Source organism: Nicotiana tabacum, chromosome 5 (genome assembly GCF_000715075.1).
Source record: "Nicotiana tabacum cultivar K326 chromosome 5, ASM71507v2, whole genome shotgun sequence".
Classification (NCBI taxonomy): Eukaryota; Viridiplantae; Streptophyta; class Magnoliopsida; order Solanales; family Solanaceae; genus Nicotiana; species Nicotiana tabacum.
This window is the reverse complement of record NC_134084.1, coordinates 55,481,172-55,503,509: the sequence shown is the minus strand read 5'-3', so window position 1 is coordinate 55,503,509 and position 22,338 is coordinate 55,481,172. Positions and strand designations below refer to the sequence as shown.

General features: G+C 37.8%; 2 protein-coding genes across 2 annotated transcripts in view; one reads left to right on the top strand and one right to left on the bottom strand.

Moving 5' to 3' along the window:
* Positions 1–1,226: 1,226 nt before the first annotated feature.
* On the bottom strand, positions 1,227–1,898 carry LOC107775131 (uncharacterized). Its single transcript, XM_016594815.2, has one exon. It carries the CDS (start codon positions 1,896–1,898, stop codon positions 1,227–1,229), a length of 672 nt encoding a protein of 223 aa, XP_016450301.2.
* A 1,200-nt stretch (positions 1,899–3,098) lies between these two features.
* Positions 3,099–22,338, top strand: part of LOC107776776 (ultraviolet-B receptor UVR8) — a 44,037-nt gene continuing 24,797 nt past the window's right edge. Inside the window, exons 1-5 of the mRNA XM_075253580.1 lie at positions 3,099–3,381; positions 16,285–16,471; positions 19,385–19,531; positions 20,553–20,634; positions 21,170–21,325. Of these exons, the coding sequence (XP_075109681.1) occupies positions 3,129–3,381; positions 16,285–16,471; positions 19,385–19,531; positions 20,553–20,634; positions 21,170–21,325 (825 nt within the window). The 5' untranslated portion in view covers positions 3,099–3,128. The remainder of the gene's footprint in view (positions 3,382–16,284; positions 16,472–19,384; positions 19,532–20,552; positions 20,635–21,169; positions 21,326–22,338) is intronic.

Sequence of the window (22,338 nt, the reverse complement as noted above, 5' to 3'; positions counted from 1 at the left end):
ATTTCTTTATGCTGCAGCTGTAGGTGAAGCTCACGTGCTTTCCACCACAAAGCTGTCTCTACTCGTCGGCTCAATCGAGGAACCAAAAGGATCGAAGCAATGGGGACAGAATCACGCACGACAGCAGATGTCGTGCACGCTTTCTGCTGTGCAACGTTATGCGATCAACATGTGGGAGAGATTTTTGACGAATGGATGCTGGCAGCTTAATCAAAATCAGCTGGGACGTGATCGAACAAGGAGGCACGACAATTCCAAATGGAATTGCACGCCAAGACTAATTGCTGAAAGTAACTCGAGGAGAGCATGTGAGTCTACTGAAAAGGGGAACATGGAACAAAACGCTTGGATTTAACACCAGCATGCTAGGGATTTTAGAGGAGCTCAGATATATATTTGTTTTAATGATGGAGGATGGAGGGAACTCGATAAGATCTGGTCAAATGAGTGGAAACAAATTACAGCATGCGTTTTTGAAAATAAAGAGAAAACAAGTGTCGAAAAAGATATGGAATTGCTACAAACAACCGGGTTTTTTTAATAGAAAGAACGTTGCATTGTGCATTGTAAAAGCCTTTCATATGCACATTCTTGGATGCAGAATTGTATTACAAAGTTTAATAGCATTAATGTGATATCAATGTTGAGTGCAACACTCAATTCGATAATAGGCTACTTGTTAAATTCAAACTTTATTCCTTTCAGTTCGTAGGATATCATGACATTGTATTTCGTCTTTTATCTGGTTATAAATAAAACTAGCCCTAGGCGTTTGCCTAGTGGATTGACTAAAAAAACAAGTTTCTTTGAGACTTACTACAATACAATACATTATCAATAGTTAATATCGTTCCTTCGGGTAATAATAAGGCCGCTTTTCCGGAGCCCTCAATCAACTTTGTACTACCGAATATTGTATTAACATAGACCTTTTTCATAACCAAATAAGAGAAAAATTTCTTTTCTCTTAATATTGTGTGAGTTGTAGTACTATCCAAAAGACATAAATCTTCATTACTCATCTTGGATTCAATTGAAGACTGGGGAATTTTAATTTCTTCATAAAAAAAAGAATAAAAGTACATCATGAGAAATACGGAAAACAAACATCTCCAACAACAACATAAGACAACTTAAGTACTACTTAAAAATAAAAACAACTTTAGATGAGATAAAAACACTGAAAATAACAACATAATTGCATTCCCCAATAAAATGATCAAACTTTAGTTTTGATCTCCAAAGAAATCTTCAACTTCCAAATGAGTAAGATCATCGAGGCCTTGAAAATCATCATCTTTCAAAGCAAGATTTGCCTCGGCATTGTCATCATTTTTGTTTGAAGGCCCTGCCTCAAAATCATTTTTAAAGGTCAAGTGTGACTCCACTGGGGCATTAGCAGAAGATGCTCCAACATTATTTGCCTTTCTTTTGATGGAGTTTTGATAAATCCTGACAAAATGCTCAGGTGCACGACATTCAATTTTCCAATGACCTTTCATGCCACAGCGGTGGCAGTTACCACTTTTGCCTTTTGAAGGATTGTTTTGAGAACCCATATTGTTCTCTCGTTTTCCATGACCAACACGATGACGACTATCATATCGTCTCTTAACATTGTCATACCCACGTACATTCATATGGCCATGATTATTATTCTGTCTTTTTCCAGACTTATCACATCTAGCTGCCATATTTGCTTCAGGAATCGGAGCTGACCCTGTGGGACGAGCTTCATGATTTTTCAGTAAAAGGGTGTTATGTTGCTCAGCCACCAGAAGGCATGAGATCAATTCAGAATACTTTTTAAAACCCCTTTCATGGTATTGCTGTTGTAATACCATATTTGAGGCATGGAAAGTAGTAAGAGTTTTTTCCAGCAAATCCTCATCATTCATAACTTCCCCACATAATTTCAATTGGGAAGTTATTCGAAATACAGCAGAGTTATACTCACTTACGGTTTTAAAATCTTGCAATCGTTAGTGCATCCACTCATATCGAGCCCTTGGCAATACTGTAGCCTTAAGGTGATCATACCTTTCCTTCAGGCCAGTCCACAATTCAAGTGGATCTTTCACTGTTAAATATTCAACCTTCAAACCTTCATCCAAATGATGACGAAGGAAAATCATGGCCTTCGCCTTGTCCTGGCTTGATGCCTCATTACCCTGAGTAATGGTGTTACCAAGGCCTTTAACGGCTAAGTGAATCTCAGCATTGAGAACCCATGATAGGTAATTCTTTCCAGAAATGTCAAGTGCCACAAACTCAAGCTTTGACAAATTTGACATAGTAAAAACTATCAAAGAAAATAAATGAATTAGAAATGATTAAGATGATACTGAAAATAAATAAATGGATATAAACATTACGAATGTTTAAATTGTGTTGCCATATAAAACATATAGTGATAATGATAATATTAATCTATTTATTAGTACTTATGCAGATTTGAGAATGAAAGGTTACGTATTATATCAAACAACAATTTCTATAAATGAAGACAAAATATACATAATAATATACGTTTAAGGTGATGGATTTTAACGCCAATAACTAGCAATTTATCATGTTTGCCACAGTGTAGTATGATTCATATTGATTCGTAATGATCACTTGTCATGATAACAATTTGACTTAATTCTTACAATACAATACCACTAGAATGACAAGAAGAGAAGAAGAAATGTAGAAGATAACCTGTTATACCTTTCGGATGAAGAATTGCACTTAACTTTCGACAAAGCTAGAGTCGTGCTGATAACGTGTTATGAAATATAACTCAAAGTAACAATATGGAACAAGAAAATAAAGCAATTTAGTAAAACATGAACAAGAAATGGAGATAGAGAGAAGGAAGAGATTTTCTTCTTCAATTGTGTGTATTTTCCTATCTATTACAAAACCTTTATTTAGGCATAAAAAGTGAAGAAAATATGTCATTGAATATGTCATTAAGCATTTGAGATGAAAATCATGGAAGAAGAGTAGACATCCACCGTAATGTGATATTTATCGTAACAAGAATAAGAAAAAAGCTATTATAGAATAAAAACCAGTGGAAAATGCTCCAACTGCACTATTTAAAACATGAGTGTGTGTCTGCAAGGACACGAGTTAGGCACATGTGCCGTCTCAATCACTATAAATACGCTCTTTGTACCCATCTTTCCTTTTTCTGTTATCTCTTTCCTTTTCTCCGTATTATTACTGAACCAGAAGCTTACTATCTATTTTCAACCTTTTCTTCTCTGAAAATTCAGAGACACAGAGCAGAGGTAAAAAAAAAAATGGCTGCTGACGGGAGTAGTGAAAGAGCAGTGAGTCGAAAAGTGCTTCAGATCTCCGCTGGTGCTAGTCATTCCGTTGCTCTTCTATGTACGTTTAACATTTGCCCACACCTTTTCTTCTTCTACTACTTTCTCTTTTTGCTTATAGATCATGAATAAAAGGAAATTAATGTAAAGGAAAGGGAATAATACGACCTACTGCATCTTATATTATAACATATAAGAGGCCTGATTAATGTGAAGTAGGTCTGTGGAAACATGTGTGTGTATGTGTTTCTGTAGATGCAATGTAAAAGCACAGACAGAGATGGCAAGAAAGAGGCATTTTAGGGGGCAGGGGAGGGGAGGGGGTAAAGGAGTTAAGGCTTTGTTAGAATTTGCATGGACAAAAATGCTCCACGTTGCCATGGGTAAAATGGTAATCTGGTCTCCCACCTTTATCACATCTCTTATGGCCCTTCATTTGATGTATGTACAAGTACAACAATTTCTGTTATTTTCCCCAGCCAAAGCGTCTTGGAACATATTAAAGGCGTTGATCTTTATTCATTTGTAATTTGTAAATAAAAAAGGTTATCTTTTTAGCTTTATGTAATTTCTAAAGTAAAAGGCTGTAGGAATTTGTAAGATTAGATGAATCAATATATTGGGAAAATAGTTAAAGTTCTATTGGTGATATTTTTATTTTTGCTTATATCTTGAAAGTAAAATATCCTCATTAAATTCCTTTGATGCTTAAGGGGTGATAAATGGACGGGCAAAAGAGAAAATGAAGAAGTGTTAGTAAATGTTTTCTTCTGAGATACAAAAAGTAGTACTTGTCCAAGACCTCCCCCCCCCCCCGGTTAACTACATAGCTTAAATGGAATAGATTGAATATCTTATTTTTAAAATATCAAGGAATCAGACTATCCGAGATCCTTCTTCTGGGAGTTACTTTTTCTTTTTCTTATTCAGTTTTTCTGTCGAATCTCTTGCCATACTTACTGGTCACATGAATGTTTTATCCTTTATGATGGAAACAACATTTACATTTGAATGGTGACATTTACTACTATGCTTAGACGGTAGTACAAGTTACTGGATGGGCATCAGGTGCTTCATAAACTGAAGCTGCTAAGGTGGATTAATGAAAGGTTCTCGGAATAACAATCCAGCCAAGTATAAGTGATTTATTTCTAAAGTTGCACTCTTTGGGGGTCGTTTGGTACATGAGATAAGGATAAGTTTGGATAAATTTTATCCTATGTTTGGTTTGAGCAGTGGCGAAACAAGGAATTTCCTCAAGGGTGTTCAAACTTAAAGAAGTAAAAAAAATTCTCCGAAAAAGAGTGTTCAATATATATTATATATTTCTAAAACCTAATATTTTACCTATATACGCAATGTAATTTTTCGAGGAAGGGTGGTCAGTTGACCACCTTTTAAGATATGTAGCTTCGTCCCTGGGTTTGAGGTATTAGCTAATATGGGAATAACTTTTACACTAAAATGGTAGGAGTAGTTATCCTATATAGAAGGTAGGATCACCAATCCCATGAGACATCCCACCCTGTGGGATATCTCACCATTGTACCAAACAACCCCTTTGATTTCTTTTAGCATTTGGCCCAGTATGAGATTTAGAAGCTTTTGATTGGACACTTTGGTCCCATTTAATTTTTTTCTTTCCCAATTGAGTGCCAAGTTAGCTGTCCCGAAGAAGTTTTGTCAAAAATTGGCCGGAATGGCTCACACGCGTCGGAAAAGTCATTGTAGCTCGCCAAAACCCTAGTTCTGGCGGCGCGGACTTTTTGTCGGAGCGATTGACTAGGGTTGTCACCTGACTTTTCCGAAAAAGATGGAGTGTTGGTTTTCACACAACACTTACTGATGAGGATATACGCAAATCAATCTTGAGTCGTAAACTGGAAAGACGCATGGTGACTCACTTTTCTGTTCAGATGGGGCTGGAATTTCTGGGGTTTGGTTGCACAATGGTTTCGAATCTGATGGTGGTACTGGTATATGCACAGTACCACTGTAGCAGTGATGAACCATGGAACAAGACAAGACGAAGTTGCCGGAAAATTGCACGGCGATGAGATTTTTCTCCCTGGATGTCGCTGGAATGACGCACAATGATAATTTTCTCACTGAAGCTCTGATACCATGTGGGAATGCACGAGAGAAAAATCTATTATTAACAATGATACAATGAGCCCTATATATAATACATATTCTACTCCTACTATATATGGGACTAGGACATATTCTACTCCTACTGCATATGAGACTAGGAGATATTCTACTCCTACTACATATGGGATTAGGACTATTTACACATAACTATCTAACATGTTTTATTTTTAATTTTGAGAAATCAAAATCTCAATTTCCCCCCAAATTTGTCAATGGACTCAGGTCAAAGTATCCGAAGTTAGTTAACCGAATACGGGATGTATCACATTCCCGCTCCCATCCCATGTCGAGACGGATGCTACACCAAAAATGAAGAGTCCGCGCAACTTAGATGGATGGGGATGTAGGAGGAGTGATCACGCCCAACTATGCCTTATAAAAAGGACAATGCGGACGTTGCAAATATAACCTGAGTATTCTGCCCAGAGTCGAATCCATAGAGAATTAACCTATCAATCACTATCTTTAGAACTACTAAACTCTTGAGAACCAATTTCCCCAAACATTTGAATCACAGTTGATGGTGTCTTCCATGACTAAAATTGCACGTAAATAAACAGCTGTAAACTAAGGATGCTAAGGTTGTAACAATAATGAGAAGACGCTAAGGTAATGACTTCCCCTATTGATGGAATCCCTTCTGTTTATGCTTCATACAAATTTCCCAACACACCTCTATCAATCATGAACACTTTTCTTACCGTAAATCTCTCCCGAGTAATCATAGTAATATACTATTGCACTCTCCCGAGATACACTAGCTAGCTTTAATTAACACAGTTCACTTAAGATTGCACCCAAGGTTTCGTTATCCCTAATCCCGTCTTTAAACCCGCAGTTATAGATTCCTCTTATACTTTAGGAGTGGTGTTATTCAACAATAACCTAAATATGCACTCTCTTCCGAGTTATGCACACTAAATAGGCACAACTAATTGAGGATCCTGTCAATTAACTACAACAAGAACATAGTTGAATAAATAAAGATTGAAACTAGCAATTTGTATTCGCATAAACAAGAAGTTCATCCCCCAATAGGTTCCATCAAAACCTTAGACAAGGGATTTAGCTACTCCTAACTATGGGTAAATAAACTAAAACAATATTCATCATAAAACTTGCAAGAAAAATAAAGAGAAAAAGAAACCAAGATGTTTTGGGTGCTCTCTCACACTTGTTCTTCTTGCCAAAAAAACTCTCAAAAACAATACATGCCTCTCTTGGGCGGAGTCTAGTGTTTAAAATAGGGTTTGGGCTAAAAATCCCGTGTTTTGCATTTTAGTCCCTGAAATTTCCGCCTCCTGCCGCGGTTCTACCGCGGTCGCGGTCAAACCGCGGCCAAACATGGCCTCTGATTCTTCAATTGTCTGCGTCTGCACTCTGCCGCGGTTCTGCCGCGGTCGCGGTGAAACCGCGGTTTTTCATCCTGTTCCGTTTGGAATTTGGAAAAATGCAAAACATGAAAGTTGTAGCCCTTTGAGTTATATTTCCAACCATATATTATGGAGCCAAAATGGAGTTCTGAGTAAAAAGTTATGTGCATTTTACTAGATAGTGCGCAATATGCCTCATCGAGTCTTCGTTTGTTCTCAACTATCAAATTTGACCCCCGAACACGATCTCGGCTTAATTCCTTGAGCTTTTACTCAGACTTTAAAGCTTCAAATCACTTAAATTCATTCCATAACATCTATATAGCTCGGAATCACACCTACAAGGCATAAAACACATAATTAGTGCAAAACACTAGCGATTAAAGCGCAAACTCAACTAAAGTGCAGTAAATTAGAGTGTAATAATCAACTAAAACACGTAATTATAGCCTATCATCAACACCCTACGCTTAAACCATTGCTCGTCCTCGAGTAATCAAACTACACTTTATATAGACACGACCTTTTTAAAGCAATTTTCCTAACTCATTACACCAAGAATATTTAAAATAGACTAAGCACAAAAGCGTAACATCTTCACCTCAAGATTTGACTCACAAGTACCACGCATTATTCACAACTCACCCACTTACTCTAATATAGAGGTCACTGACATTACCTTTCCTTCATAAATCAAGTGCCCTTACACAAAAAAAAAAAAGAGTGGTTCCACACAATAAAATTTAAGAACACTTAGGAACTCAAGATAGAAAGAATTCACTCACTCTCAAAAATAATATTGATATGCCACAAAAGATGCACCATAAGCTTGCCCGTAGTGTACTACTCCACTAATCGAGCTCATTCAATCTAGGATCAATTAGGACTTTATTTGGTTGTAATGTAGGCTACGAGACGGGTAGGATACATTTAGATATAAGAGTGACTACACCTCCCTAAGCACTTTAATACATATAATTTAACATTCAAACCCCATACTTATGTCAAACCAAACTCCACCTTCACATCAATATACATCAACTCCCAAATTATTTAAGCACAATTATATCAAGAGTCACCACTATCAAAGAATATTTTTTTTTCTTTTCCTTTTTTTTTTCAATTCAAGTGGCTCTTGCTTTTTCAAATCAGTGCACCTTTCTCCTTATTTCATTGGTTCCACTCAAAAGTCAAACCAACCACCCCACACTTTAACTTTTAGAAAGTTCATAACAATTCAAGTGCTCATGAGAGGTTACAATGGTTCAAATAGATGGTTAATTCAAACAAATGGGTAATGCTTGTAATATGGTTGCCAAAGAAACTAGATTACAGACTTAAAGGGGTTAACTACGATACATAACAATTAGGCGGGTAAAATATACATATCTGGCTCAACAAAGAAACGCCTATATCACTTCCAAGACTGAACAAAACTACTATTTCGCTTTGCAAACACACAGGGCAAGTTCTAGACATCAAATGCAATGCACAGAATACAACAAACCTCACACACGCATGACACATAACTCACTCAGGATTGGATTCATCAAGACACTCTAGTCAAAGCAGTTGAGCAAAGTTAAGATAATACAATTTAAGGTACTTCTACAAGAGTAAAAAACTGAGCCTAAGCGTCACAACCAAAGTACTCACTATTCTCAAGGCATAACAAAGTCAAGAGATATTGCTTCACTTCAAAACACAACATAATGGCTCCTACTCCCTAAAAAAAAAAAACTAACTACACCCGGTTCAAATAAAACCCTTGGAAAAGAACCGTGGTTTAAAGAAAAACCAAGGGGGAATTACTACACTACCTAGAAAAGAACAATAAAATAAAATAAAAAGAAGTTACATGGACTACTTCCCTCAAGAGTACTGTCCAAGTGGTCCGTCCTCAAGAAGAGTCTTGTACCTTTGTTTTTTTTTTTTTAGATCCGACTTTGACCCTCAAGAGACCCGTTGACAAGCGTCCGTCGTTGGGCCAAGTCAGTTACTCCTAATGTGAGTACATTCAACTATACGCAACAGCACATATACAATATTACAACATGTTCCATGTCTATGTACACTACAATACAGTATCAAGGCAAGTCTCCCACCCCACACTTAAAATTGTGCATTGTCTCCAATGCACACCATACTAATAAGAGGGTAAAAGAAACTCCCTGGTAGGCCAAAGGCCGAAGCACTAGCAGCTCATGGGGTACTCAGACTTCTCCCAATTTTGGTCCTTCGTGCGGGTACCTCACACTTAGTTCCAACCAATGGTTTGTTGTTACATCCTTCCAATGGCTTTGTGTTCTATGTTCCTAAAAATAAAAATCTACACTACAAGAATAATACAATAATAAATAAAAATAAAATAAAATAAAATAAAATAGGGTTGCCTCCCAACAAGCGCTTGATTTAAAGTCGCGGCACGACGCAAACAATTTTACCACTTTTCTCGCCACTTGGACGATATGAACTGTGCACCTAGCTTGGAATCAAGCTTGTGACCACGAGCGATAGGGGGTGGTAAGTTGATTATCGAGCCGAGCCTTAAATTCTTCATTTTGCACTTCTTGGCTCTCATGTGAGGAATGTCATTTTGGTTTTTTGTTTCCTCAAATTGTAAAATGTATGGTTGTTGCCTTTCCTCCTCGCAGTCCCTCACGGACTCATGTAGTTCAATTTTTATATCACTACACAATTCTAATGTTGAAAAATGCTTGGAATGTGACTTCAAACCTTCATTTTGCAATTTTTCTACTCTGACATCCTCTTCTTCCCCCGGATTAGAGTCATTCTCAACCAGATTTTTATTTACACCGGTTGATTCTAAGTCCATGTTTTTCTCGGCATCATTGGTACTCATGGGGTCGGTTGGCGGAGGTTCAATTCTTGACTCTTCAAATTTTAGCTCACATTCTTCCTCATTTTCAAGAATGGTCTCCAACATGAGCATTATTTTCTCATTTTGGGCATTTGAGAGTTCTTGGTTTTGATTAAGTGCCAAGGAATTTTGGAGACTATTTTCCAAAAGCTCCTCCAAGGCACTTTGTTCTTTGTGTCCTCCTTCAAGTAAACACTCCAACATGAGCTTGAACTCTCCCTTTCGGCCATGCTAAACTTCTTCCAATTCGTTAGCCCTATCATTTTCATCAAAAACAATAGAATCATCATAGCGGGGGCTTGGGGAAGGGAAGGACCAATCAACACAATCATCCCAATGACCATTTTGAAAACCACACTTATCACGAATACTCCACTCATGGGTTTGAGATTGTGCGCACAATCCACCCCCGGGAAAATTTAAACAATTTTGCCACGAGTGTGGTCCTCCACAATAAAGACAAGGGTCATCATAGTATGAACAACTACCATCCCACCAATTTTTATTATATGATGCCATTTTTCAAAACTAAGAAAATAAACAAGACCCAAACAATAAAAATAGACTAAGGTAAGAAAAATCAATTACACAAATATTCACAAGTTGGGCATAGAGAAAACTGACCACACTAAGAATTTTTGTATTTCTATCAATGGTAATTGATAATTCCGTTAACTTCCCGGCAACGGCGCCAAAATTTGATCACGCCCAACTATGCCTTATAAAAAGGACAATGCGGACGTTGCAAATATAACCTGAGTATTCTACCCAGAGTCGAATCCACAGAGAATTAACCTATCAATCACTATCTTTAGAACTACTAAACTCTTGAGAACCAATTTCCCCAAACATTTGAATCACAGTTGATGGTGTCTTCCATGACTAAAATTGCACGTAAATAAACAGCTGTAAACTAAGGATGCTAAGGTTGTAACAATAATGAGAAGACGCTAAGGTAATGACTTCCCCTATTGATGGAATCCCTTCTGTTTATGCTTCATACAAATTTCCCAACACACCTCTATCAATCATGAACACTTTTCTTACCGTAAATCTCTCCCGAGTAATCATAGTAATATACTATTGCACTCTCCCGAGATACACTAGCTAGCTTTAATTAACACAGTTCACTTAAGATTGCACCCAAGGTTTTGTTATCCCTAAATATGCACTCTCTTCCGAGTTATGCACACTAAATAGGCACAACTAATTGAGGATCCTGTCAATTAACTACAACAAGAACATAGTTGAATAAATAAAGATTGAAACTAGCAATTTGTATTCGCATAAACAAGAAGTTCATCCCCCAATAGGTTCCATCAAAACCTTAGACAAGGGATTTAGCTACTCCTAACTATGGGTAAATAAACTAAAACAATATTCATCATAAAATTTGCAAGAAAAATAAAGAGAAGAAGAAACCAAGATGTTTTGGGTGCTCTCTCACACTTGTTCTTCTTGCCAAAAAAACTCTCAAAAACAATACATGCCTCTCTTGGGCGGAGTCTAGTGTTTAATATAGGGTTTTGGGCTAAAAATCCCGTGTTTTGCATTTTAGTCCCTGAAATTTTCACCTCTTGCCGCGGTTCTACCGCGGTCGCGGTCAAACTGCGGCCAAACATGGCCTCTGATTCTTCAATTGTCTGCGTCTGCATTCTGCCGCGGTTCTGCCGCGGTCGCGGTGAAACCGCGGTTTTTCATCCTGTTCCGTTTGGAATTTGGAAAAATGCAAAACATGAAAGTTGTAGCCCTTTGAGTTATATTTCCAACCATATATTATGGAGCCAAAATGGAGTTCTGAGTAAAAAGTTATGTGCATTTTACTAGATAGTGCGCAATATGCCTCATCGAGTCTTCGTTTGTTCTCAACTATCAAATTTGACCCCCGAACACGATCCCGGCTTAATTCCTTGAGCTTTTACTCAGACTTCAAAGCTTCAAATCACTTAAATTCATTCCATAACATCTATATAGCTCGTAATCACACCTACAAGGCATAAAACACATAATTAGTGCAAAACACTAGCGATTAAAGCGCAAACTCAACTAAAGTGCAGTAAATTAGAGTGTAATAATCAACTAAAACACGTAATTATAGCCTATCATCAAGGAGCAATTGTAGACTCCTCAAAAGTTTGTATAGTTAGTAGTGGTGCTGTGGTTGTGGATTCCTCATAAGTAGGTACAAGTAAGACCTCAGATATATCAAGATGATCAAAAGAAGTAAGGTTGAGACTCAAAAGATGTGACATCAGCTGGCATAAGATACTTATGAAGATCAGGTGAGTAGCAGCGATACCCCTTTTGAACCCGAGAATAACCAAGGAAGACATACTTAAGAGCACGACGAGCTAATTTATCTTTTTTAGGAGCTAAGTTATGAACACATGTATTTCCAAAAAACATGAGGAGAAAGAGAGTATAAGGGTGACTTAGAGAATAATACTGGATGTGGAATCTAATTCTGCATAGAAGATGAAGGCATCCAATTAATCACGTAACAAGCTATAAGAACTGCATCGCCCCAAAAACGCAGTGAAACATGGGACTGAATGAGAAGTGTGCGAGTAGCTTCAACGACAGGCCTATTCTTTCTCTCTGCTACCCCATTCTGCTAAGGGATATACAAACAAGATATTTGATGGATAATTCCTTGAGAGGTCATAAACTGTTGAAACTGAGAATATAAGTATTCTAAAGCATTATTACTATGAAAACTGCGAATAGAAACACCAAACTGATTTTTAGTTTCAGCACAAAAATTCTAGAATATAAAAAACAACTCAAAACGATCATTCATTAGGAAAATCCAAGTACATCTTGAGTAATTATCAATGAAACTAACAAAATAGCGAAATCATGCCATGTTCGGCCTCTATACTCTCCTATCAAGGGCCATGTTCTTGGTAAGCTGAAGTCACTCCATGTCCTGCCTGATCACCTCTCTCAATACTTCTTAGGCCGCCCTTTACCTCTTCTCCTACCCGTCAGCGCCAACCGTTCACACTTTCTTGCTGGGGCATCTAGGTTTCTCTGTCTCACATGCCCGAACCATATGAGTCCCACTTCTCGCATCTTATCCTCTATGGGGGCCACACCCACTTTCTCCCGAATATCCTCATTCCTAATCTTATCCAACATAGTGCGCTCGCACATCCATCACAATATCCTCATTTTAGTTACATTCATCTTCTGGATATGAGAGTTCTTAACTGGCCAGCATTCTGCCCCATATAATATAGTCGGTCTAACCACCGCCTTGTAGAACTAACCTTTATGTTTTGATGGCACATTCTTGTCACCATGACGTCAAATGCTAACCTACATTTCATTCGCCCCGCCCCTATACGGTGTGTGACATCCTCGTCAATCTCCCCGTTCCCTTAGATAACTGATCCAAGATACTTGAAACTCCTTCTCTTGGGAATGACTTGCGAATCAAGCCTCACATCTAATATCCGCTCCCCCGTCACATCGTTGAACTTCCACTCTAAGTACTCCGTCTTAGTGCTATTCAACTTGAAACCTTTAGACTCTAAGGTCTATCTCCAAACCTTCAACTTTTTGTTGACATCGCTTTGCGTCTCATCAATCAGAACTATATCGTCAGCGAAAAACATACGCCATGGTACCTCCCCTTGAATATGACGTGTCAGTTCATCCATCGCCAAAGAAGATAAGAACGGGCTAAGCGCAGATCCTTGGTGTAACTCTATCCCAACCGGAATGTTCCGAGTCTCATCCCAGTGTCCTTACCCGAATCTTAGCTCCATCATACATATCCTTAATCACTCTAATGTATGCTATAGGGACACCTATACCTCCAAGCATCTCCAAAGGACCTCCCTAGGGACCTTGTCGTGCGCTTTCTCTAGGTCAATAAATACTATATGCAAATCCTTCTTCATATCCCTGTAGTGTTCCACCAACCTCCCAAAAAGATGGATGGCTTCCGTAGTCAAACGTCCCGGCATGAAACTGAACTGGTTCTCGGAAATAAACACAGTCCTCCTTACCCTTGCTTCCACCACCCTTTCCTAAACTTCCATAGTGTGACTAAGCGACTTGATACCTCTATAATTGTTACAATTTTCCATATCACCTTTGTTTTTGTACAACGGAAACATCGTACTCCACCTCCACTCCTCAGGCATCTTCTTCGTCCTAAAAATAGCATTAAATAGCCTAGTTAGCTACTCCAAGCCAGCCCTACCAGCATACCTCCAGAACTCAACCGAGATCTCATATCGCCCGGTCGCTCTACACATGCTCATCTTATGCACCGTCCCCGCGACCTCCTCAAAACTAAAGTGCCTATAATACCTAAAATCACGACGACTCTCGGAGTACTCCAAATCGCCCAGTGCAATGTTCCTATCCGCCCCCTCTTCATTCAGGAGTTCATGGAAGTAAGTCTGCCACCTTCCCCTCTCTCACCTTAGCCATCTGAAACAACTTTATGTCCCCGCCTTTATCCCTTAGTTCTTCATACAAACGAGCAAACTCTGCAGTCTTAGCCTCTGTGACTGCCAGCTTTGCCTTCTTCTTAGCCTTCTTATACCCTTCTCTGACGATCCTCTTCTCCTCCTCGTCCGTGCTCTCTATTAGCTTCAAATATGCCGCTTTCTTAGCTTTTACTTCCTTTGAACCTCCTCATTCCACCACCAGTCTTTTTTGTGGCCGCTAGCGTAACCTTTCGAGACCCCTAACACCTCTCTCGCAGCCTCCTTAATGTAGTCCACCGTCCTCATCCACATACCACTCGCGTCCCCGCTACTCTTCCGAGCCCCAACAGTCGACAACTTCTCTTGTAACTCCTGAGCCTTGTCCTTAGTCAAAACTCCCCATTTGATCTTCGATCGACCCCACCCAACCCTCTTCTTCCTCCTCATCACAATGTCTAAGTCCATCACCAAAGCCTATGCTGGGTCGCGAGGTTCTCGCTCGGGTATATCCTTGCAATCAGTGCACAGACCTTTATCACACCTCCTAAGAAGGAGATTATCGATTTGGGTCTTGGCCGCCGTGCTCGGGAAGGTAACCAAGTGCCTAAAAACTGGTCACTTTTTATAACCAAACAATGTTTTCAAAAGATTTTTGAAAAAAAGTGAAAAAACATTATGGACAAACGGGAGCTTAAAATCAGGTAAAATGCATTTATCAAACTGTTCTCAAAGCTTCTTGTTTATATCTCTCATCAAAAGGTTGCTATTCGCTAATGCCTATCTAATAGACTCCCTGCTAACTCTAGTAAACATTAAAATATTTTTCCTACATCCATTTGTGAAAGTACTCCTAATGGGTTAAAGACCGTATCAACAGATCTTCCATCTTGTAGATAAGGTATATCTTTTTTTTTTCTAATAAGGAAAAGAGTAAATGTGTAATAAGGCATATCTTGTCTAGGCAGAATTTGGAAAATGTGACCTTTGCTTCATAAATGTGGAGCACGAACGCAAAACTTTTTGCTTTTCCTTTCCCTCTCTCTCAGTCGAGCTAGTTTAAATATTTTTTTCTCCTTTTTTCGTGTCACTAGCTTCTTGTAAAGTCCATCTAGGGCTTCCCCTCAAGCTTTACTAATAGCCTTCTTAACTTCCCTTTGATCCCTTTAAGTCTTGCCCTTTTCCAATTGAGTCCTGAGTTAGTTAATTTCGTCGTTTGGATAACAGTGTCGCGGAGATTATTGGGAATTGTAAGGAGCATTGCTCCCTTATATTGTACTGGAATTGCCGAGCATGGTTAATGAGAATGAAATCCTAGTTCTGTTCTTTCTTTCTTCTTCCTCTTTCTCATTGTTCTCCTTCATTTCTCATATAGCTACGATATTGTGCGTTGAATTTGTGTAGTTCCACAATTTGAACCTTCACCTGTTCTGGCTACCTTTCATATACTGTCTAAACTTAGTTCGTCCCTCTTTGCGACTCTCTGTTAGGTATTTTACTTTGCTAAGGCCCCAGTAGAGACGGGAAGCATTGTTAATAACGTGTCTAGTGCTGGCCCTAGGGTTAATCTCTTTTTGATAACCAGGTTTCCTAGTTCTCTTTAATAATTATTCAACCGATGAGACTTGTTATAATATGTTTTAGGGTCTATGATAAGCATTAATTGGTTACAGCATAAAAATGGTATCTAACCTGCTATTGTAGGTTAAACTACAGTAATAGTGTGAAAAATCTTTACACTGTATGTGTATGTTACTTAATTTCTTAGAAAAAATGATCTTAAAAATTGTACTTGGATGACTTGGTGTTTGACTGCAACTGTTAGCTTCAGATAGCTTCTTTTGGAGCACTGTGTAACCCATGCTTAATTAAGTTAGATTGACTCAATCTGGATTGCCAACATGTCTATTTGACTTTGAGCGGGTCCAAAATGTTGTTACAACAACTCGCATAATCAATTATTAAGTCTTGTTGCATGATACTTTATATGGAAAGTTGAACTTGGAGTATGCAATACTGAACAAGTGAAGAGCTCGATTCAGTATTTCAGCTGTCAACTCAACTATTAAGCTTTTTGGCGTGATGGATAGTTGATGTAATTCATGTAATTGCAGCTGCAAATATCGTTGTCTCATGGGGAAGGGGAGAGGATGGACAACTCGGCCTTGGGGATGCTGAAGATCGATTTTCTCCAACTCAGGTGAGTGCATTGGATGAGCAGCAAATAGTATCTGTCACTTGTGGAGCTGATCATGCAACTGCTTACTCTGAGGCCCTCAAGCAAGTCTATAGCTGGGGATGGTAGGTTTTCATTCCATCAAATACTTCTAATTAAAACATTATTCTATTCAGAATCTTTGTTAAAGTTATGATAACTGGTAAGTTCTTGATATTAGCTAGTATTAAACATGAGTGTTATCTCAGGAATTTGGCTGCTAGTAAACCTGAGAATTTCTGATACTTTTGTGGTTTGTATATTAATAGATCTTATCTTAGCTAGTCCCTTTTCTGAACTGCCCAAAACCTGTTTATACGCAACTTGAGGAAGCAATTCGTGAAGCTACCTCTTCTACATATTGCAATTTTATTTTGAGCATGCCGAAGAATGGAACGTTAGAGGTGAGATCCTAAATCTGCTTAATGTAGTTCGAACATAAAAGTTGGCCAATAATGTGATAAAAATCTCTAAACTTTTAGAAACAAAGCGAACATAAAAGAGATTATAACAGCACGAAGAGGCAAATACAAGTGCTGATGAATTGGGAGCTACATTAAACATCCAGTTAAGATGTGACAACATGCAGCAACTATTAACTAACAATAGAATGATGTAGGAAGCAAAGAGTGGTAGATGCTGGTATTAGACCTCTGGCTTTGAGAGTGCTGCTTTAATTGAGTTGACTTTGAAGTCTTCCACTGTTTTGTAGCTTCTCAATATCTTTTGTTCTTATAGGTTCGAAATAAGTTATTATCTTTTCAGTCACGTTATACCTTGGTAAACATACATTTTTGTGTGTTTCACTGTTTTGTAAACTAATTTTTGTTAATAGAAATCCGCGTTGTACAAGCATGCACCTCGAAAAACACAGTTCACTTCTTAATGCTTTACCTGTTCAATTTTTCATGAAATAATTTCATTAAGGATATGCTTTTCCCATCTTTGCTTGAGTTTCTATCATTCTTGGCGTTCCTCGAGTTCTTGTAGTCTCAAGAATTAAGAGTGTTGTTCTATTCATCAAAAAAATAAGGCTGAATACATACGCGATCCCTTAAACTGGTCCAATCTTTTCATTTAGACACTTTAACTAAGCCTTGTTCCTATTGAACACCTGAACTCATGCCTAAGTATATCTATTAGACACAATTTTCACAATCTGCGAAACAATATAAGCGTGTTTTGTTAAACGCTTCGTACGTGGCCAAAAAAGCAAATCAAAATGTGACAAGTGGAAAATCTTTAAAAAAAATTCTTTTAGAAAATTTTTCTTCTTCCACCCATTCTTAATTACTGCCATGGTTGGCCAACAGAGCTCCCCATTAAAACCACCCTCACATTCCCTAAAAAATAAAGAAAGAACCATCACTCAAGCCTCGATTCCTTCCTCTAAAAAATCATGCACAGCCACCATAAATTCCTTCGAGCTTCTCCACTACACCCCTGCACTTTTCACAGCAAAAGCCATGAGCAATATCCAACACCATCTTATTCTATCCAGTTCACTACCATTGCTCACAATCTATCTCCATTTCATCTCCACCTAGATTCATGCTATCATCATACTCTTGTTAACCATCATCCTCGACGACCACAAACCCACCATCAGAACGGCCACCATTTTTAACCTTCATCGCTAGATAACATTAATAATTAAATAGTCGGCAACACCAACCTCCATTTCACTATGTTTTATCAAATACAACGGCTTCCCGTAACTCCATTTCACTCTATTTTGAGTTTTTTTCAATAGCTTGTGGCGGTAGGAATGGCGGTGATAATGGAGTTTGGGTTTTCAGTGGCGGCATTTGGATGGAGATACAGTAGATGATGATTATTATGGAGGTGGGACAGCAGTAATAAGGCGAAGGAGCCTAGTGGCAGCATGAAGTTTATAAAATCGAAACGATGGAGGTGCTATAGTGGGGGTATGACAGCTTTGGTGGTTAATTCCTGGGGTTCGAGTGAATTTGAGATTGTGAGTGTCGTCACTGTGTTTGTGTGTGCCTAGTGTATTCCGATGAAATTGTGTGCATTTTTCTTTTGTATGTGTGTGTAATGTTTATTGAGTGGTAAAAGAGAGAAAAGGTAGAAGGGGAGGTGGTGCTGGCTGGTATGGCAGAGGAGGTGGTGGTAGGAGAGAGAATGGGAAGAAGTGAGAAAAAAATTACTTTTTCTTTCTTTCAAAAGTTATGCCTTTCATGCGCCTTAAATGCGTGATTGCACACTGTGCCATGTAAGCACCGTGTGTCTAATTAACACGCTTTATTTTCACTTCTGGTGTTCAATAAGAACAAGTCTTAGTTTATGTGTCTAAATAAAATAAAAAAATCGGACAAATTTAAGGGGTCGCATATGTATCCAGCCAAAAAGGAATTTAGAATATTGTTCTTTGGTTGTAAAATTTCACTGGTCACCCTTAGTTGTGATTGATACTCCCATCCATCCCAATTTATGTGATACAACTTCCTTGTTTAGATATTCAAATAGACCAACTTCTACATCTTGATCAAATGATGATTCAAGCTTTTTGAAAATAAATTCGATACTCATAAAGTACTTGAAATTGTATGTGCATTGGCTGGTGGTGACAATTTATTCGAAGAATGGTATGGTCAAGAAATGAAGCCTTTTTTTTTGGGTTCAAAATTCAACATCTTTAATTTCCTGTAGTCCTTACTTTTTTCATCCATCTTATCCAATATATGTAGATTCGTTATGAGTGTTTGCCCTATGTATATTGAGTCTTATCATTGAACTTGCTTTTAGTTTCCCATGATCAGTGCTATCTTAGCAACTCCCCATGGTCTTCACTGAGACAAATGGGAGTATTCTGCTTGGATTTTACCATAATACGTGGATTGAATCCTACCAAGAATAATTTCTGCAATGAAAGAACATGAAAAACATTAACTTTCTATGCAGCATGTACTTTTAATGATTGTGTCAGCATGCATTTGGATCAAATCAGCAGGCGTTGTTTCTATTTCATTTGGTAGGGGTGATTTTGGGAGATTGGGTCATGGAAACTCCAGTGACTTGTTCACTCCTCAACCAATAAAAGCACTGCATGGTATATGCATTAAGCAGATTGCATGTGGGGACAGCCATTGTCTTGCTGTGACAATGGAAGGCGAAGTGCAGAGGTTGGTTGCTGTTGCTCTTGAGCGGTTGTTTTGGTGGATCTGTAAACCTTATGCTCATTTCTCTTCTTTTTCTTTTGATAAATATGTTTGTTTTGTCTCCTTAACCAGTGTTGCTATGACATTTGTCCAATCTAAATTAGGTGCATCTGTAATTTTACCATGTTCATCTACTTCTATCAATATTTAACTCTTGAGACTTCTGGTCTCATTTCTCTATTTAATTTTTTTTCTTAAAGTAAATTGGCCGTTCATCAATCTTTCTATTTTCGAACATTACTTCTGCAAACTTTTGTTCTCAAATTTTGTGGCTCTCATCTGTCACTTTTTGCTAGTTTGAGTTCAAAAAAATAAAATAATTGCCTGCTATGATTTGGCCATTTCCAGAATGAAAATGAAGGTGTTTAATTTTTTTCTTAATGGCAAAATTTGGATGCTTAGAAACCACATTGTTTAAAAGTTGAACAGAAAGAATCCAACATATAGCAGCCACAAATTTCCTACTTAAAGATTTGAATATAGATTTGAAGCATGAAAAGTGAAACATGACACTGAAGTTTTGGAAGGACATGAAGCTCTCTTATTTGATGAATATAACAAGTAAGAACCACTATCCAAAATGGTAGGGTTCTCAATAAACTATCAACTACGGAAAGAGAAAGTTTGAAGCCTTTTTGACTTATTATGTTTATTTAGAAAGATGGAAAGAATACAATTCCGTCTTCCCCAATAAAGTGACATATTTATTTCCTTTCGTCTCCACTTTCTGCTCAAACCAAACAAAGGACAAAAAGCACTTCCTACCACATTCTTTTATATTATGTAATTTTTATATTATCATCCTGTCTCTTTCTCTGACTAGTAGGATCACATTTTAAGTTTTCCCTGAATATAAAATATAGAAATCTGTTTTGCATACTTGGAATCGCTTTCTTGATATAAGATTTTATTATTTCTAAAGCTGCTTCTTTTTCATCTGACAATTTGAATCCAACTATTTATACTGTTATCAATTCAATTTTAGTTGGGGGAGAAATCAAAATGGCCAACTAGGCCTTGGCACCACAGAGGACTCTCTTGTGCCTCAAAAGATTGAAGCTTTCAAGGTATTGCTTCCTAATTGTTTGTTACGTTTTATGTAGTTATTATCTTGTTCTTTCACACACTCTTCTGTGACATTCCTGGTGACTTATCAAAAAGATGGTGTAAAGGATCCTTACTCTCAAGGCTTCACTTAGCTTATATGTTTGAATTCCAATAAATTAATAGCTTTATTCATATACTGGTGATAAACTTCAAATAGCTCATATAATGAGAAAATATTCTCTAAAACTACTCGGTTTTGAGTGCGTCATTTGGAATACTTGTGATGTAAGAACCTTTGTTGCTTTCATTTTGCAAAGATATGTAAGTACTCCAGCCGAAACCTGGTGTAGAAGATATGCATCTGCTTTGTTAGTTATCCAAGGGTGGACAATAATTGATTTTGTAATTGAATTTTTTGGTTTTTTTTTGAAAGGTTATCCATGAAACTTTCTCGATGAATGACTTGATAAGAATTTGAATTTCTTTGGTTGTGCATCATATTTAATTTGGTGTCACAATATCTGAAATTTACCTGACTACAACATGCTTTTGCAGGGAATACCTGTAAAAATGGTTGCTGCTGGTGCCGAACATACAGCTGCTGTTACGGAAGATGGTGAACTTTATGGTTGGGGTTGGGGTCGATATGGTAATCTGGGGTTAGGTGACCGAAATGATCGCTTGGTTCCAGTAAAAGTTTCAGCTACTGTGGTAGGCATCTCGTGTGGAATTCTGTTGATTACTATCAGGCTATTTTTTGACAAGAGTGGGCATCGTACAACTGGGTTTAAAACATTGTTTTGTGGTATGGAATCATTTTTATAATGTGTATCTGTTATTGCCCAAAAAGATGTATTGCTGACATGCAACACAAAGTTTAATGTTTGTTTTCAATTTTCTTTTCGTGTCAGAAGTGTTTAATCTGCAGATTTATAAGTTCTTCTGGATTAGGTGAAACTGGGGAAAAGGTAAAAAAACGAATATCCGCAGAAATCATTCAGAGAGAATTATTTGGAAAGTATATTGAGCGTGTCAAATGGTTAGGTTGTTGTATTCACTTTGAGTTATGCCTTGGGCTTCAAACAAAAGGATTATAGGAGAGAAGCATAGTGCCCTGAAATGTTTACCTTGAGTCTGTAATCTGTATATGTGGATTTTGTTTGCATGACGGCTGTAAATATTTTGTATTCTACATAGCTAATGCCAAGCAGACCCTACTAAGGATGTTGAGAGACTTACTTCTTTGGACGAATGACATTGTGGTGATTTTGTGTAATTATTTTGAACCTGAAGAACTAATTTGGATCGTTAAGTTGAAGTTATTGGTTCGTTCATCTTCTTGTATCTATTGAAAGAAGTGCACCGGTTAGCAGTAAGGTAAATTTCGGGTTTCTTCTTCCATTTATTAGTTTGTGCTTTCTTTTTCACCTAGTTATTTACATGCATTCTGGCAATAGTCGACCCACCTCCTTGGTTTCAGCTTGTTGAGATTGTACGTTTAATTTTTGGGAATCATGGATTATTTAAGTGAAATTCAAGGAATAACTTGTATTTCACAATCTCTGGATAACATGTATATATACAATTACAAGAGGCTCTATCAAAGGTAAGTAAATATCCTCAAGCACGAGGACTTTGTTTCAAACCATACAAGGATTTCTTCGGGTGACAGACTTTCCCATGCCCCCCCCCCCCAAACCCCAAGCAACAAAACCGGGAGATTG

Excerpts from the sequence above, each read along its gene's own strand:
- LOC107775131 (XM_016594815.2), bottom strand. The coding sequence starts at position 1,898 with ATGAATGATGAGGATTTGCTGGAAAAAACTCTTACTACTTTCCATGCC.